General features: G+C 42.6%; 1 protein-coding gene across 1 annotated transcript in view; it reads right to left on the bottom strand.

Moving 5' to 3' along the window:
• The window catches only part of USP53 (ubiquitin specific peptidase 53), a 260,171-nt gene that overhangs the window by 18,015 nt on the left and 222,834 nt on the right, over positions 1–19,322 (bottom strand). The window contains exon 14 of the mRNA XM_085634305.1: positions 13,387–13,486. Within this exon, the coding sequence (XP_085490431.1) occupies positions 13,387–13,486 (100 nt within the window). The remainder of the gene's footprint in view (positions 1–13,386; positions 13,487–19,322) is intronic.

Here is a 19,322-nt window from a genome sequence, read left to right on the forward strand (position 1 = left end):
CCCATAAAAATCATTAACAAGGGTGAAGCTGTCAAGTTGTCACGTACTTCCATGTCATCAGGACACAATGGTTTCAGTCCAAAACGTTCAATTGACAACCAAATGTGTCCTGGGAGTTGTAGTAAAGGTTTGCTTCCTGTGAACTAACTGGATTAACAAGCCTGATAACAATGGTTACTGAAAAGCTGAGTAGTGGAAAGTGACCACACAATCTTTTAATTTACAAATATTTACTCACTTAAATATCGTTATATGGTTTAACATATGTCATTATATTCCTGGACTTATTATACCTTTGGAATCCAGCCTGTTCAAATGAGCAGCTGGGATTGTAGCAGGAGAGTACTCCATGTACGTAAGGTACCTGCTCCTCAATGTGGGCTGGGCTTATGGTTTGGTTGAAAAATGTACCCCTTTTACAGTGCTTTTAAATCATCCCAACTACTGAACTAGTAGGCCCGATTTTTTAAGATAGGAGTTTATGGAAGGGACTGCATTTTTTCTAGCATTTGCTTTAAGCCTCTGTCCTGAATGTCCTCTTTTTACACCTTTCTCCTCAAGTCTCTCGCCCCGCCCGCCCTGCAACTTCTCAAAGATATTCTGTATACTTCATAGACCTGTTCAAGTAAGAAGTAACGTTTATTCTAATTTCTGCAGCGACTGTTAAGCTAGGAATGTAGATGTCAGAAGTGACTCCTTGAAAGAACAGCCGTTTTAACTTGGAGACAATATTTACGACCAGGCGTTTAATTTAAGCAACATTAATAAGTATGTATTTATAACAGGATTCAGAGGCATTGTGATGTAGGACGTCAACCTTGCGTGCCCTTGATTTTAGCAGCCTGTGTGTGTAGCACGCACCTTTTTTTATTACAGTTCATCGTGATTTTGATAATCCATAATCAATGACAGTGTAACTGCTGCACAATTGCAGCCTGCACCCATTATGCAAGTGGCCAGTTGAAATCGCCCCATCCTGCTGCAATACTCCCCGTCCTCTGCACCCCATAGGCACCAGCAGACCTGTGGACACATAGCAGGGCAGCACAAGTAAACAGAGGCATGGAGTGCGCCACCTAGGTTAAGGAATCGTGGCTGCCATGGACCACACAAGCCTCTGCAGAGGACAGACGACAGAGGCCAGCCCTATATTGCAGTGCCAGGCATGAAGGGATCCATTCACGTCTCATACTTGCCTTAACATAATAGTGTTAATTCCTGGTCAATATTGATCATCCATGGTTCCATGGTGTTCTCCACTAATACAATGCTGGTCCTGGTGTATTTTTCTCACAAAATAATAACCATTTGTTTAGGAAATGGAGTGTTTTTCCAAAATGAAAAACATACATTCAACAGCAAATATTTTCATGAACTGGTTAAGCTGTTTTGTGAGAACAACATGGCTGTATTTCCCAAGACATATTTGGTGCTAGCCTTGCATTGATACATCATTTTCAGTGTTTGAAATATTAGTGTACCCTATCTGCTCTTCGTAAGCTGAGCAACAGCGCTACTGTTTGAGCCTCGCCCTATACTCACGGAGATTGCAAAATGTGATATTTTTCTCCACTAGGTCACCTGACAAGAAGAATCTCAGTCCTGACAAATTGTTGAAAATCGACATGGCAAGGTCAGGGTAGAAAAATTACATGAAAAATGTAATATCTTATATAGATAGATGCCTTTGTAAACCACTGATCATTTGAAGCTGTATTTCCAGAGCTGTCTGTATCGCACACGTTTTTCTTTTTTAGACATTTTTAGGTACAATTTGCTAAACAATGCACCATTTGCGTCCACTTCTTGGGGCTGGTGGGCCTGCATCGCTCCTGGATTTGGCCCAGCTTGTTGCAACACTGTGAAAGTAATGCAGTACTTAACTGTGGCATTTTAAAACATGTGGCTATGTAGCAAATTTAGGAGAGTATTGTGCTGCAAAATGCACTATTTGATCCAATTAATTTAGGGGGCGGGGGGAGGGGAGGGCGATTAAATTCCGTGAACACTTCATGATGATAGTGGGCCACAGCTTACTGCTGTTTAGGAAAGGTATTACACACCCCACCACTTTAAAGATCTCCATCCTACACTGATCTATCATGCTGAAGTTTGCTGTTTATTTGAACAGAGATCATCTGCACTCTTTTGGTTCATGTTTATCATATATGTACGAGTTTACTCTTTTGTCAAGAAAAAGCATTGTATTCAAGTCCAAGTTAAAAATGAAAAAAGGGGGGAGGAGCCAAGATGGCGACCGGGACGGCAGCGTAGACTACCGGCTCCGTGAACCTCCGCATCCCGCACGGATATCCTGCATGAGATCCTCAGCCTGCGCTACGCGCTCGTATTTGTGAATGAGAGTGGCAACCGACCGTGTGACTCCGAAGTTTCTGGCGGCGGTACCGCCGGAGAAATGTGCCTTTGAAATTTGCGGCCCGTGCAGCCCTGGAGCCGGGACCTCGAGTGGACGCCTTGGCCGGGTGGCAGTTCAACAACAGCGGCCTGTGGTGACTGGGTGGAGTCGGACCACCGGAGCGGTGCACACCTCGGCCTACCTGTCGCCGTGGTCGTTCCTACCGCTAAGCGTAGCGGACCGAGTGCATGCCCGGGGTGGCAATTCTGAGATTCTCCGGTGATTGCCCCTGCCTTTGACGGTGAGCTGCCCGGACGCCGCCCGTAACTCGCCCTGATTCTTGCGGGCTGCTCCCGGATTTTCGCGGGCGCTGGTCCGTGGTGGGGACGACTGTTGCCCGTGACCACACAACGGATACATTTTTGCCTGCCCCCGGAACCCTGTTTCCAGCGACGTGGACCTTGAGGCGCTTGTCCCTGGGTCCCGGTCCCAATACGGGTCGGGCCTACCCGGCGGCCATCTTGTTATGATGAAGCCTACCATCCTGTCCACCGGGTCACAGCAGGATTGGGAGTGTGTGACTCTTGGGAGTGTGGCGGAGCGATCGCAGAGAGCTGTGCTGGGGTACGGCGACCTCCTCGAGGCTCTCGGTGCCCTTCATTCCACCTTGGTTCATGGCATCGGGGCCTTGGGGAGTAAGCTCGATGGTGTGGCATCAGCGTCGGGACGGTTGCGGCCTGCCTGTCCTCAGGTACACAGGGACTTCCCACACTGCACACAGGAGGACAATGTCGCGGCCACCCCTGAGATTAGTGAACAGCTGGAAACGCCGGACAGTATGCTTCCGTGTGATCGGCTGGCTGTGGGTCTGATCTGTTCCGGAGGTATTGGACCTGAGTGGGAGGTGGTGGCCTCGTCCCGTGCACGGCCTCCGGCGACCCAGGGAAACTTCAAGCAACGGTTGTCTACTTTGGCTGATTCCGCCTTCCTGGACCTTGTGTGCAGTGCAGATCCTGGGGCAACACTGGGAAAGACGTCCCTCCATGATGCGGACTGTGTTGGTACTCAGAGACTTCCACCCCACCTGTGTGCGTCGCTTCCCGGTCGTCTTTGGACACTCCTTTACCTTGTAACATTGGACATGGCGCTGAGTCGAGGGGTATGCATGGGCAGATTTGCAAAGAGTGGTCAAGGATAAGGCTGATCCTTCAGGGGAGGTCATCTAGTACGCGGGCGGGCTCAGGGGTTGCGTGCTCTCATGGCATAGCTATTAGTATAATTGGTGCATAATGCTCCCCATCTTTCTTTGACATGGTCGATTTTGTGCTGTTTACTGTTTGCTCTGGGGAAAACTTACCGTGCGGGAGGGAGAAGCCGGGGGCATGTTTTGAAGGCCCTCCTCCAGTTTATTAATACTCTCTCTACCCCCCCGTCTGGTGGGGTTCTTTTCTTACTCCCTTTTCTCTGTTCTTCTATATTTCGGGTCTAGTTCCAGGGCGATAGGCACACTGCTGGGGGGGGGGCCGTACTCATCTGCAGAGGTGCAGGGTGGGGGGTTGGGGAAGGGGATTCTTTAGTCTTTACCCTTTTTTCCATGGCCTCCTTTTTCTTCTGATTCTTCTTTGTTTTTCTTTTCTGGGATCAGCGTGGTACAACTCCTTTGTTGTGAATCACTGCTTTTTCATGTGTGCCACAATTTCCGGGGTGTTCTCTGGGTTTTAGGGCATGGGACTGCAGGCGCAACTGGTCATGATACTTCTCTACATCCTGTACTTCCTGTTTTAGCGCCATTACCTCGATAGATTGCCGTTTATTGTTTACGTTTGTTATTCTGCCTGCCATTTTTCGCTACTGGGAAATTGTTTGGCACCTGATCCTTTCGTCTTTCCCTATTATAAAATGAAAGCCTTCTTAATCCTGGTGTCCTACTTGCGCCGTTCACTGGCCGAGAATATATTAGCATGGAGATTCTGCTCCCCGAGGTTCTGCCTGTGTTAACATTGGATCTTTGTTGCTTTGACTGCTTAGCGGCCGGCCCCGGGGGGTTGTAGGCCCATACTTGTTATTGGTTGAAATGCTAATAAAGGTTTTTCAACAAAAAAAAAAAATGAAAAAAAACTTTTTTTTCACAGAAACATACAGTAATTGGAGCTCCCATCACTGTCATAGTATATAGGAAATGCAGAAAAGTCTCCTAAATAGAGAAAGCCTACAACTCGCTAACCAATGTGGCAATGCTAATAAGCTGGGTAAGGGATTGGTTGGGGGATGTCTCAATGCAAGCTGCAGAAGATATGAAGGACTGCCTCCTTCTAGCATATTGGTGGATCAAATCCCCCTCACCCCGCCCCCCCCAACAGTACGTAAGCAGCCATTTCGATCCTCTCACACTTTTCATCTTGCACACTACTTTCATGAAGTTGGCTATTCTCCACCTCCCCCTGGAGCTCCGTTTGCGAAATCAACCTCTTGGAACAGGGGAAAGGGAGGGACACTACATTCCATTTGTAATACCAACTACGTGTGTGGTTCAATTTGGCAATAGCCAGTTTTTGAAACCTCCCATCTAAAAGCCTGTTGGCTGTCCTGTTTTTTATGAATGAGAAAATTGTCAGCAACACACAAATGATGACGCAGTTGTACAGATCAAACAACCCCATGCTAGTACGCCGAAGCAAGAATTGTTTTTATGGGTATAATGGCCTGGGTTTTGAAAGGCCTTGTGCACCATGGAGATTGGCATGAACTTGATTCTCTCTGCATCCAGATTACCAGTACAGAAAGAGTACGGGTGGCATAATATATGTCAGTCTCTTACGAGTCCCAATACCGCTTAGAAGCTGCATTCCACTCTCTCTACACATCAGCAATTTGGTATTTAGGTCACATAGGCGTTAAAACTGAAGCACAATACTCATGGCAAATAAACACTTGGCACCATTTATACACTCGGCAATGAAGATCAAAGTCACACCTATTCACTCCTGAGCATCAATTACAATTTTTTTTTTTAAATCGTTGTATTTATTGGTGGTCAGTCATACCATACAGATAATTATTAGAGATATACAACTGCTGTGCACAAATTACAATCTTGGTTACATTACGTCGTTGTGATTCCCTCTTTCATGTCCTCTGAAGTCCCATATTCACACATTTACACATTTCAATAGATGTATGGGTGTGCAACATCAGGTCTGTGCAGTCATCTCCTGTATCCCCGGTCTTTCCAGCACATACCCACTCATAATACATTTATATAAACATTCATCACAATTTAAATGCGATCGACTTATCTAATTATGCATTTTGGTTGTCTGTTTGTAGTGACTGGAGGCATTGCACCAGTGGGTCCCAGAAGTCTTTTGGTCTGGAAATTATCAATTACAATTAACACCGCAAAATGGTCAAGGAATGGCAGCACCAAACACAGGTAGACCCGTGTGGGGTTTCTGAAGCAGAATCAGTTTAAAAATAATTTGGGCACAGCTTCTTTGTGTTTACGTAGCAAAAGACTGGTCTGCAGGCCCATTTCCCATCTCTTTCCTGGTTCACATGACACAAATTGGATTAAAAATTAAGCTCTGGGACAAAAACGGTTAAAATCAGCGAGACTTCCCCTGGCTTCTGTTTCCTGAAGGTTTGGAGGTTCATTGCCCTGGTTTGTTTACAACTGTTCTCATCGTGGTGGATACACAAACAAAAGTGGAATTTCGAATGGCTGTCCTCGGCAAACTTTCCAACTACATTTAGGATAATCTTCAAAGTAAGGCACGTGACTACAGAAAGTAAAACATACATACTTCATAATAAAAACAAAACGCAAAAATGACAACTTGCTCGAAAAAGAATGCATAAAACAGGAGGACCAAGTCAACTGAGAGGGACTTGGCTTGAGTGACTTCCATTTTTTCTGATTTTAATCACATCGTGGTTTTTAGTAGGGCATTAGCCAAAACCTTTTAATCTTGCTAGACATATACTTACGGATGCTTTAAGCCAGCCCCCTTCTTCCTTTATTCTTTTTTTTGTCATTTCGATTTTTCCTCTATCTGCTACAATATACAGCATAGGCAAGACGACAGATCAACCCGCTTATTTCACTGTGCGCGACTGCATTCTGCTCTTCTACTTTGAGCAAACCTCTGGGAATACTTGACAATGTGTGCTTTTTAAAATCAAGAAAGTATTTTTTCTTTTAGTCTATTTTTTTTTTTTTAGATCTGGCCTTTGAGACAGCATGTAGCTTTTTTTGCCAGACTACTGTTTTTCCAAAGAAAATCCAAATTAATGTACATACATAGAGAGGCATCTAATCAGCGGGCTTCATTCACTGACTAGTGAAAGTTTTTTTTTCTTGTATTGATTTTTTATATTAACTGTACATACCTGTTACATACTGAGCCTGTGCAGGTCAATAAGACAGTGATTTATTTTGAATAATAATAATAATAATCATTATGGCACAAAGAAAACGGCTTATTATTTAATAAACACCACCAGTAAAATTGCCACAAGAAGATTTTTTTATAAAAACAAATACAAAATGCATATAGAGGCCATGTTAAGGTGGCTACATTTTTTCTTTGCATTTTGTGGCTTATGGTTTCAGCAAATACAAAAATAACTACTGCACCAGTTTGTGAAGGTCTGACCTATTGGTTCTACCAATGCTTGTTTAATATTGAAGAGGTCTCAGCAATTCCACCAGGACGAAACCAAACATACACTGACAAAGCCAAAAGCTTGGCAGACAACACTAGACCAATTGGCTTTACCAGTGCCTGGTAGGCCTGGTGTAAGCCAAGACCATTTGATTTCACCAAAATGCTATGTATAATATACTTATTTATTGGGGCTTTAGCTAGCCCACTTCATCCATTGGACATTTATTGCGCCATTCACATGTTTCTATGCCTACTATAGCAGATTGGGGCAATGAGTCAACCCACTTCAGCTGTTGGCGAACTTCACTGTGAATGACAGCATTCTGCCCTTTTATAAAGAGTACATACACCCGCAAAGTAGTGCCCTTCATGCCCTGGATTACAGTGGTAATGTAACTATTGTGAGAACAAAAATAGTTTTTTGCTTTTAGGCAATTTTTTTTTTTTTTTTAAGTATTGGCAAGGGCCTGACTGATTCCCCAAAAATAAATAACGTTTTGCAAAAACCATGCCAAAACAAAACAAGCGCTGACAAAGCCCAAAAGGATGGCAGGGAACGCCAGACTTACTTGTTTTTTTTTGCCAATGAAGGTTCAAAATAGGTTTAAAAAAAATGTTTGCGCTAGACCTTCCGGAATTGTTTTGAAGGTCACTGTACAAGGATGATCCCACAACTGAAAAGCAGCATTTTCAAAAAGACATGATTCCAAGGACACGTGGAGTGGACAATAGGCAAGTGAAAGTATAGGGCAAACCATAATCTTAGTGTGGAAAAGTAAGGGAATGGTCCAGTCCAAGATGCAGTCTTCCTGTTGTCACTTTGCATATATTATTGAAAAGGATCTGACAAAAAGTAGCAGAATACGCTGATATTGTAGGCGAGACTTTGGATCAATCCAGTTGATAAATTTCCACAGTGCTTTTCGTGAAGGAAAATATACTGTTGGACTAGGCAGTACATTTTTGCATGTAGCTGAAATCCTGAGGTGTAACAAGTACAGAAGTAGCAGCCACCACACATGACCTGCTACCTGACAATCCCCACTCAGAAAGGAGGCCCCTTGATCTGTGACTGGACAGCTGTGCTCCCCCATTTTTTCATGAAAAAGACTGCAAAAAAGGTGAAGCGAGCTTGACAGAATGTTGGATATAGGAATATATAGATACTGCCTAGAGCAGGGGTCACCAACCTTTTCTTTAATAAGAGCTACTTATGCTCAATGAAAATCATGCAGAGTCATTCAAGTACGAGAATACAGGAACTCCTGGTGACCTAAGGGAGGCCATCGCCAGGCAAGGTAAAAATCATTTGTAGTATGCAAATTGGTAGTCCTGAGTCTCTTGTGTGAATCAGAGGTAGTGTTTATGAGTAGGTAGGACTAGCAGACTGAACTAGGCATCCTGGAGATCCAGCTACACCATTCACTCACCTGTAGTGCGGCCAGAAGTACCTGGCTGGGGACTGCATTTTGAACTTGTTCTGCCGAAAGAAAATGTTTAGGATTCGAAGGTCCAGAATGGGTCTGAGCCCTGATCTTTCTTGGGGACCAGGAAGTAAAGAGAGGGAAATCCTGTGACCCTTTTCTCCAAGGACAACATTTCTATGGCTCCTTTGTTCAAGACAGCAAGAACATTTACCTTCAAGATCGAGGTATGGAACAGAGAGTACTAGAAAGAGGGTGGTTGCCGGGGGCGGCGGGGGTCTGTGGGGAGTAAAGAAATGGGATGACAAAGCAGCTGTTGGTGTAATGGTTTAACTGGGGGGACAGATAAAGCTGCTGGTTTACCTACTACAGACAAAGAAGGAAACGTCCTCTGAAGGAGAGCCCAAGAGGTAGCAAACATCTCTCTCTGAAGATGTGCCAACATTTTGCAGCATTCATTTGATAGGGAGGGAGGAGGTGGTCAGCCTCCAAACAGTCTTTTCTTCATGTGCCCAAACTCCCTATGTGGCATATCTAAGGCATGGCAATCTGACCAGAAGACTTGCGTGGCTCTCGGGTCCCAGAACAGTGCAGTGACAGAGGTTCATCATTAGAGCAAAGTCAAACCTTTTTTTCTGCCACTTCGAAAGATGTCTACCAACCTTCAGGGTTGAGGTGGCAAGGCCAACAGCATCACGGGCAGAATTGTAGACAACTGATTGCACTGAAGCAGTACCAAGGCTGGAGCCCTGGGTGTTGCAGAATTGGGTGGTGTCAGGGTCAGAATTGGAAGAAGTGCCATGATCACAGGATCAGGCATATCCTTGGGGATTGACCTAGAGAGTTGCTGGGCAACCCTGAAAATGTCCAGCATGGCCTGTCAAATGGCCTGGGCCTTTGAAGGAAGGATCAAGAAACTCCAGCTTCATCTGCAATTGACTGCACCAAAAAAGAAGAGATTGACGTCAAGAACAGAGTCACCAAGGTCCCTGAAGGGTGGACCATTGCCTTAAGGAAGGCAAAGGCTTCTCCTTCTTAGACCGTTTGGTGGGAGGATATTTGGGAGATCACTCCCTTTCTGCTGACCTCCCTTTCTGCTGACCTACCTGAAGAAGGGACAGGGGCCGCTTGGGACTATCCTGGCATGCTCTTACCAAAAGTAGTTTGGCTTCTTTCTTGTTGGCCTTCAGTTGCAACAAAGAACAACAGTTGCAGGCGAGGGTGTGGTGGTTAGATCCTAGACACCACATACAGATGTTGTGTAGATCCAATGTCACATGGCTAGGTTAGGTCCGGGAAGAAACACTGCCATTTTAGATGTACACTTTTCTTAAGTTACCTTCTTTTGTGCACGATGACTTTTGACACACATTTGCTTGTATGACCGTGCAGGATTCGTTTCTCTGAATCCACATTGCATACAGTACCACTTCTTAAGTACACTATCACGACACTGAACATTTAGTACAAGGCTTAGACTAGACACACATTGTGCAAATGTTATTTTGTATTAGTCCATGAGGCAACATGGTTATCACAAGGACAATAAACAATGTCAGCCCTGCTGAACCCTTGACACAGAAGTATGGATGATGTTATTATAAATACACATGCATTTCCGTGCTCAAATGAGAGGAGCCCTCTGCTGTTATTGGGAGGCCGTCGGTGTGTCTGCATCTCAGCCATGCCAATTCCGGTTTACCCTCTGCTAGGAGGGATGTCCAACTTGTGACCAAGACGAGGATTGGGACCTATAAACCTTGCCCTTAAGGTAATGGGGAGTTAGATCATTCAGTAGGGGATTCTTGGCAGAAGCCCGCCCTAGGCAACTTGGTTAGGGAGCGCATAGTAGGAGTAAACTATACCCAGTACTTCTATGCCAGAATATACACACTGTTTTAGCACAATGGTGAATTCGTTTATCCTTTTCACTGTTCTTTTGCAGCACATATATTTTATACAAGAATCACAATGGTTCAATAACTATTGAAAATGCCCCTTTATGTATTTCCTGTATATCTCTCTGTGTGAGAACGAGTGACTGAGCGAAAAGGTTCTAGATCTGTTACCACGATTCCTTGGGGAGTCAGGGTTGTCATGTTCTGAGGTTGCCCAAACCATTTGTTACTTTACTAGGCTTAGAGGTACTTATGGTGGCACTGTGAGCTAGCTAGTCTATAGGCCAACATATCCTGGGGGTGCATAGAATCAGTCTGGCACAATCCTGACGTTTATGTTGTCCAACAAATTAACAGTTCTTACTGAGAAAGTGGAAACTGTACAACACCAATTTGTTTATCTTCTTGCAATATTGTCAGTGTTTAATCCAGAAGCCTTAGGAAGGGACATTTTACCTATTCGCTGTCAGAGCTGCTGAGTAATTTTGTTGTTAAATCACCAAGAGCTCTGGACCTGAAGGTGGGGACCCGGCACTAGCACACCAAATGTGGATATATAAGCTGGCTGTGGTCACATCTGGTGCAGACTGTATCACTGGGCAAAACTTTAAGAAATTGGTAAATAAGTTGATCAGATAGCAAAGCTGCACTGCAGACACGGAAAGGTTGTCTAAACGTCGTCACGGGTGGCTGGTGCTGAAATCATATTCAACCTTAAGAGAATCATTCCTGCTTGCAGCACCTTATCACCGGAAGGTTAAACAGTCATTTTTGGCACTAAGACTTGGTGAGAGCCTATTCAAACAAGAGTTTCTTGACCGGGGATACAGGTCTTGTAGGACTGCAATTGTGGAGTCAATGGACCCAAGTAACACAATGTTGAATATTAGACTAGTCCAGTTTTTGGCCATTTTTAAAAAAAGGATTAGCATATAGGTCGGGTGTTGAGTGAACCTGATATTGGGCTGTGACAACACAGTCGTTTTTAGGTAAACTCACACGAGCAGGTAAACCGCAAGGATGGGCTGCTAGGGACTGCTATAGTAGCTGTTCCCTATGTCGACATGCTAAGGCAAACATTTGCTTAACCCAGCACTTTTGTCTTGCACATGGGCACTTTAAAAATGCATAGTTCTGTGTATCGGCACTTTTTCATTTGAAAAACCACTGTCCGTTTAGTATAGTACATATACCCACTCTCTGGACCTGCACACAAGCACTTTAACCACTTATAGCGGTTTATTTATGAGAATTACAATTGGCTGCATTGCAAACTTGCACTTTAACCACTTAGGGAAAATGTCAGTGCTGGATCAGCCACCCCGAACAATTTATCATCTGTATTTGGCGTTTTTATCTATAAAGTTAGGAAGGGAAGTTAAAAAGTCCATTAAAAAGATGTCCAATGGCTTTAGTAGCTGTATGACACATTTTTTAGATTTTGTATTCCTTTTTAATTGCTTTGTACTGTATGATTGAGTTTTGTTTATGGTTTTGACTAATAAACTATTAACTACTCGTGTAGACTGAGCAAGATTGGAACCACGTAGTGCCTCCTGGCAGCGTTGAGCGGTATTACTGGGGGAACAAGTTTGCCAGATCCAGTCTGCAGCCAGGAGGAGGATATTCTTAAGATGAGGAATCTGTGGGAAGATGTAGCCATGAGGAGTTCTATATTTGTAAATATTAGCGACGATCCTATGACATCCACTGGCACCAATGAAGTGGGTTCCAGAACCCAAGGTGGGATTGTGTGATGTATGGGGGTTAACGAGACTTCTTATGTACACATGACTCATGCCATTTAGATCCAGCTTAAAAGGGTTTTTGAGAGAGGCTAATGTAGCTGAGTGGTGCATACCAATTAAAAAAGGTATGGGTACATGATATATGTTTGAAAAGCCTGACCGTTACCGGTCGGCTGCAGGAATACCTGAGAGGGCCACTGGCCCAGTGGATCAGCTACAATAAACTACACTGGTGATTTTGGGCTGCAGAGCACCTTAGTGACAAGGATTAGGCTATTCATGCACTTTAGGAGAATCTGTTTAAGGCAGGATATATACCACATGACGGTCCCCAGTGTTGGGCACAACGGGTATAGTGAGGACTTCCCCCATTACAATGGTCATTGAAGACAGCCATGTGCTGCCTGTGAACATTCTTCCCAAAGCATGGCTCACCTGCCAAAATAAAAACAGCACATCAAGGTAGAGAGACCATGAAAAAAGGTTTACTCTGCTTCTGTGCAAAAACAAATTAATTAGCCTCATGCAAGTGGATAGCAAAAAAGCACAAATCACGGTGCAGTCTGTTCTTAGCTCAACGACCTTCTCCTGATTAAAAATGGTCACTTAATTTGACTGGGGCAAGAAATTGTAGATATCAATTTCCCCTGTAGATTTTGGCTTCTTAAAGCACCGGATATCTCTGAATGACAACCTGGACAAGAAGATGAATTATTATAGGGGTGGGGAATCGGATCCAGAATTACTGATTGTTTTGGTAATTACTCATGACAAAATAGACGGGACGGAACCCTTAGGGTGTAATAGATAATTGGCCAGATTTTCCCCGCCCCCAAAGTCACCAATATTGTAACTCGAGGGGAGCGGATATACAGGCCTGTTTCCCTAGTAATGATGGCCACAATGGAGATGCAACAGTGGGAAAGATGAAGTAGGAGTAGGTGGGACAGGGTGGTGGGGCAGGGCTGGAGGGTAATCATCACTGTATTCTGGTTAAAAGCATGATAGTAATCTGGTAGCAATTAGTGATTCACCACAACCCATTACATTCCTTAGTCCTCATAAATAAAAAGCTTAAAGCATGACATGTATCCCGTACAATATTTCTCTTACTGCACAAACTACCTCACTACTACCCAAAATAAGAACTACAAATACCAAAATAAAATTTAGAATTGACATATTAAGCATTGCATGTAGTATTTTATCAGCATTTCATGACAAATCCTCTTGAAGGTTTAGATTGTAAAAAGAAACAGCAAACGATTTAAATGAAGCATGTTTCTCCGTTACCTTTGATGCTGAAGACTATGCTTCTGCAAAATTGACTCGGAAGAAATGTTATCCTGAGGCCTATCGCTCACTTCGAAAGCTGTTTTTTCAGTCTTCAACGCTGAAAAACAAAAATTTTGCTTTTTGAAATACATCATCGTAGAACAAAAGAAAGGCATTTTAAGACTTTTTTTAACCAAAAATTAATCGAGACTTAATGTAGAAACTTTCTAAGGTAACAACGGGTCTATTTATATTAGGTGTGGCACATTTTAAACAACAAAGTCTTTGATTTATGCATTAAAGCACTTAATGTATGTTTAACGAGGATATGAATTAAGGAACATGGTGTGCATATGCTTCTATGCTATTATGGATACCTCACTTTAGCTGCCCTGCATTATTGTACCTCAACAGTGCAATAAAAAGGTGAACAATCAAGTACATCAGACTCTACAACTCTGTTCTACAGAAGAAGAAGCCTTCTACTCTAAGTTCCACTTGCTTGGAATTTATTTTTTGCTTTTATTTTTATTAGCGTTATTGTATTACTTTATTAGCATTAACTGTAGAAAGTAGCACTAGCCGGGGAAGGCAGCTGAGCAAATCAAAAATACTTGAATTAGGATTAGGGATACAGACTATTGGGGCTTTTCTTGCCGGGAAAGGAGGCACTACACCTCCCAGGCTTCACCAGGACACAGGGGAAGGAGGAGGACCTTACTTAGCGCTACAAAGCACATTTCTTGCTCCAGGACTGTTAGTGTTAGTTGGCATTTTTAATCCCGGGGGAGTGAGGGGGGGGGGACTAGACCTCCTATGCTTCATCCTTACACAGTGGGAGCGCTACAAAGCATGCTTCCAGCTCCAGCTGTGTAGGAAACATCCAGATGAATAGTGGGCCAAACTTAGCCAGTTTGCACCAGTCGGCAGCCGACAGTGGCAAGGCGGGGGCGGGACACAGCCCTGGAGTATGAATATTGGGCTTAAAACTGAGAGGAATGGAAGGATTACCCAAATGCAAACCAAACCTGATTTTGCTCTGGCTCACTTAAGAGTCTTTGATAAAAAAGGCTATTTGAAGAGGTACAAACATGACTCCCAGCTATTGAGAACACTACGCTGCAGCTAGCACCTCTATTAAAGGCTCCTAGACATTTTACGACAACTAGAATTTCTACCAATTTACATCAGTAACTACCTCTCGGGGGAAGGGATTATGCCTTAAAACATCTCTTGTAATCCCACCTTAATTAACTTTCTAGTCCAACCCAGAGAGCAACTTTAGTAATTCCAACCCCACTGTGTCTTAGGCAGGCACTAAGGTTCATCATGATGTCATATCTATTGATCCCAGTTTTACTGAAATTAATTCTGAGCAGCAACCTTATCACTGGTTAACTACTGCCCCTGTTTTGCAGCCCAACCCATTGTTAAAGCCTATATCCTATTAACAGCTTCACCCAGAAGCAACTCACTTTGCCATAGTTTTAATTGATGTGCCTCCCTGGGTCCCAAGTCAGTAAAATATTTTGCCAAACTAAAAAAATAAAGTTGTTCCATGGGTCGAAGGTAGGAAAAGGTTGCCAAATGCATGCTGACTTCATCATGGCAGAAGGGGTTTCCTAGGTTGGGAACGGTATGAAGCAGTGTTCCGATGACTGTATGGTGATTCATTTTAAACAGACATGTTTTAATGGTAATATTTTATATAAACTAACATGCATTCAGTCACTTCAGGGCAGGATAATAGTGTTTCTTTGTTTTCCTGTTTTGAGAGACCACCCTTCCAAACAGCCCAATAACATGGTCAGTGATACTATGTGTCAAATGTCTTTTCTTCACAGTGGTTTTACTATGCCCATGTTGAATAGGTTTGACCCATTGAATACAATGAACAGTAATGATTGACTAGACCATCCTCTTATAACTACTATTTCAGTCATGGCAGAGAGGGTACAGGACTAAAGGCTAGCCCAGATATAGAGCCTCCCTCAAACAATCTTAATGTACTTACTCTAAACGCAGCGGATTTGCAGCAAAAATCAACAATCCAGACTGGATTTATTTTCTCAAAAAACTTTACGTTATCTCTCTGAATGAAACCTAGCTTAAGTTGAACTATTTCTTAGACTTCCTCCTCTATTCCTTCCTAAAGGAGGTTTCTAGATTCTGGTGGCAGTGTTTCTGAATTGTAAAGCCACTTCATTGGCCGACAACTCCACAAATATCCAACTTACCCTGTTACGTATCAGAAACAACTTGAGGTTAATTTTTATGATGATAATCTTAGCCAGAATAACCTCTGCTATACTACAAAACTGCCCCTTTTTTGGCGTTTTAAGAACTCTGGAAATTATGCATATTCCTTAATGCTCATGGGAGAGATTTATTTCAGGAGGCCTGAGAAACATGGTTGTGAATTTTCAAGTTATTGTGAAGAACTTTGGAGATCACAACTCACTTTCTAGTTCCCCGTTTTGGGTGATTTGCAAAGTTACAGGTGCAACAACCTAGCCGCGGGCCAAAACGATTTGTGATGAAGGCAGCAGAATGTGAGAGGATGCTTTGAACCCTAACTGCAAACGAAGAAAACTTACTTCCTGCCATGAAAAATAAATCTTGCCATTCTCACTAAACTGGTTCTACTTCTTACTTCTTGAGTAAGATGTTGCTCTCTTCTTAAACACAGTCTGATGCTACTGCCCCATCCTTGTCCCAGCGTACCTTTACCACAAACCAAAACAAGGCACCGCATCCATTTACAAACTGCTATTAGCAGGCAGTAAAATGATGTGGGTTTGAGCCAGAAAGTGGAAAAACAAACAGAAATGGACCGGGTGTTCCCAGGTCCACATGCTATTCCTCATTCCGTGCAAAATAATTCAATCTCTGAATTTTGGTGCAGGGATACAAGCCAGATACAAGCCAGAATCTATGATTTCTGACTCCCAGTATCCCCACCAAAATACATGAAACTCCTAATTAGAGGCCTCCTATAATGAAGGTGTCTTTTCACAATATTCAGCACCATCAGTCTTCTGTTACATTTGGCTAAACTAAAATGTTATCGGATTTGATTCTCAACACCAGTTTGGTCTCCAGGGCTTCTGTTTCTGAGGTGGTAGGGAATTTCCAGATAGATTTCCCAGATGGCTTTCACCTACCTGTTCACACAGAACATTTCTGTTGGGTGGAAATTTGTTTTTAACGAGTCAGGAGCTGCAATTGATGGTCTGAATCTTGCTCCTGATGGTATCTCTTCTCCTCTGATCTGCAATAAGATCTTAAGAATATTTTCTAGTCAGACCACTTTCAAAGTTTCCACTTGTACCATCGTACAATAAGATTGTCATTCAATGTGGACCAAAAAGCGAAGCAGCAGAGAGTGCAAGACTCTGAATCTTCTGTTGCATAGCAGACTTGAATCCAGTTGACCCGAGCCATGCAATCTTCTAAGTACATGGCTGGCAATATCAAGGAAATGCTGGATCAGAGGAATCCACTACTGCACTCAAGAGTTGGCTCAGACAGACCTTCAGTCAACACTACTGGAAATCCTGTCCCTTGATATTTGCAATTGAAAAGATTTTGCATTCCCAAATGGATCTTTCGTGTGACATGGGAATCTGCTAGCACTAGTAGCCTTCAAGACAGTGACAGATGACCCACATGCATACGCTATAGCACCGAACCACTTGCTTTTGCTGACATGCGCAACTAACTTTATTTTTGCAAAAACAACTACTATAATGAAAGTCCGGGTGAACATCTGTTCTCACAAAAGGTGGTCAACTATCATTGGCCTATTGAGGTGTATCAAGGATATGGAATACCACGCACACCGTTTCTAAACAGGATAAACCAAATTCAGGAAAGTTCTCAGCGTGCTGAAGAGGAGTCGTCCTCTAAACCAAGGCGAGAAAATAGACAATGAATGCACCACTCAAGGGTGAGTGATGTCCCTCTTATAGCACAGCTGTAATGGTGCGATGAAATCGCAAATATTCAAACAAAGTCCAATAAAATTAATCTTGAAAATTTAATCAGCAAAGATATCCATTGTCATCATGAATATTTAAACAAAATTGTCGCTTAGGCAATTCGAATAACTTTTTGAAGGAAACCAAAGGAAAATCCCCAATGCATTTCGGGTGGGTAACCCTTCGTCAGGAGGAGTCCTAAAGGATGTAAAGATAGGAGTGAATGTCACAACCCACTAGTTAGTGGTGCCAACTTGTGAACAATATATGTGATGTGATAATTAAGGTGAAAAAAGGAATAGTAATGCGAATAAAAAAATGAGTTAAATGAATCAAAAAACAATAGCCACTGACTTTGAATGTGGCTCTTATCCGAAATAAAGACCTAAGTATCTAAGAGCGTTCGATAGACAGAAAATCACCGTGATTGTTAATGCATAATCCAATGAAAAAGTCCATTACCAGAGTTCAACGCCAGGGAATCACCGTGATTCAAAGGAACTACGAGAACATTCAAGAGGTGAAGTTTTGAGACGACGAAATAACAACGTGATTACTAAAAAATACGAAAAATAACAATGAGGAAAATAAAATTCACCGTGATTGTTAAAGGTGATGCTACACAGAAAATTAAGCGAGTAAATGTGAAAAATAAACGTAAACGAGTGAATGTGAAAAAACTGTGAGTTACGTTTAGATTCCATTAACAGAAAGAAGTATGAAAAAGAGTTGCATGGTGACCCTCTTTTAACAACAAGTAAGAGAACATAGCTCAACTGAACATGAAGTTACCTTCGAATGAATCGCAGCGAACATCAATGCTCGCGCAGGCAGTATAGCAAGTGTCAGCCATTATTCAAACCTCGTTATAAACAAAATAATTACCGTGACGTCTAAATGGCGGCCATTTTGGAATGGGTAAAACTCCAAGCTTCAAACATAGCGCAACGCGGCAGCCATCTTAAAATGTTTCAATAACGTAAATGTGAACACAGATAAACGCAGACAGTAAAAGGTGAATGTAAAGAATATATAAAAAAAGACAATAAACATGAACGTTCTGAAAAAAGGAAACCGTGCGATGCCACCCTTAAATTATAATGAAAATGAAATTATAAGTCAATAAGATAAAGATTAGAACAACGTGCACGTAAACATTGGTAATCAGACAATAAACTGTAGAAAGGATAAAAATGAATATGAAAAACGTAGAGTGTAGAAAAGGAAGTGTGGAAAGATAACCAAACAAAATAATAATGAAAGATTGTAGAAAACCAGGCTAGTGAAACATAATATATGGAACCAGCAACATAGTACATAGCACAATGCAAGTTCAAATGAAGCAACTGAGTTCAATTCGATCGTTGAGTCCATTAGGTACCAAGGAGTTCATTTTGTAAATCCAGAAGGTTTCACGTTGGATCAAAAATTTACGGTTATCTCTACCTTCTTTGAAAGGGACTATTTCACAGACAAGAAAACGTAGCTGACTGATGTTGTGGTTATGTTCATTAAAATGAGTGGCTACAGTGGATTTCAGATACTTGTTCCTGATGTTGCTTTTATGTTCATTCAAGCGTGTTTTTATCTTCTTTACTGTTTTGCCAATATATGCTAAGCCACATGGGCATTTCAACATATAGACCAGATTTTTAGAGTCACACGTAGCTGAAACAAACAGTTTAACGTTGTATCCACGGGTAGGATGTTGAACAATATTCCCTTTAATGATACTGTTACAGTTACCGCAATTGTGGCGAGGCATCGTGCCCTTGTACAACGAAGATGACTGAGTTACAGTGGGTTGTTTTAATAGTTCCATCAAATTTTTGCTCCTCTCGTAAGCAAACAATGGTTTTTCCAGAAAAATCTGGTTGAAATCAGGTTCAACTTGAAGCATGGGCCAATGTTTAAGAATAGCTTTTTTGAGACTGTAACTTTCTGTGGAATATTTTGTGACGAAGACTGACCTAG

The sequence above is a fragment of the Triturus cristatus genome, chromosome 2_1 (assembly GCF_964204655.1).
Source record: "Triturus cristatus chromosome 2_1, aTriCri1.1, whole genome shotgun sequence".
NCBI lineage: Eukaryota > Metazoa > Chordata > Amphibia > Caudata > Salamandridae > Triturus > Triturus cristatus.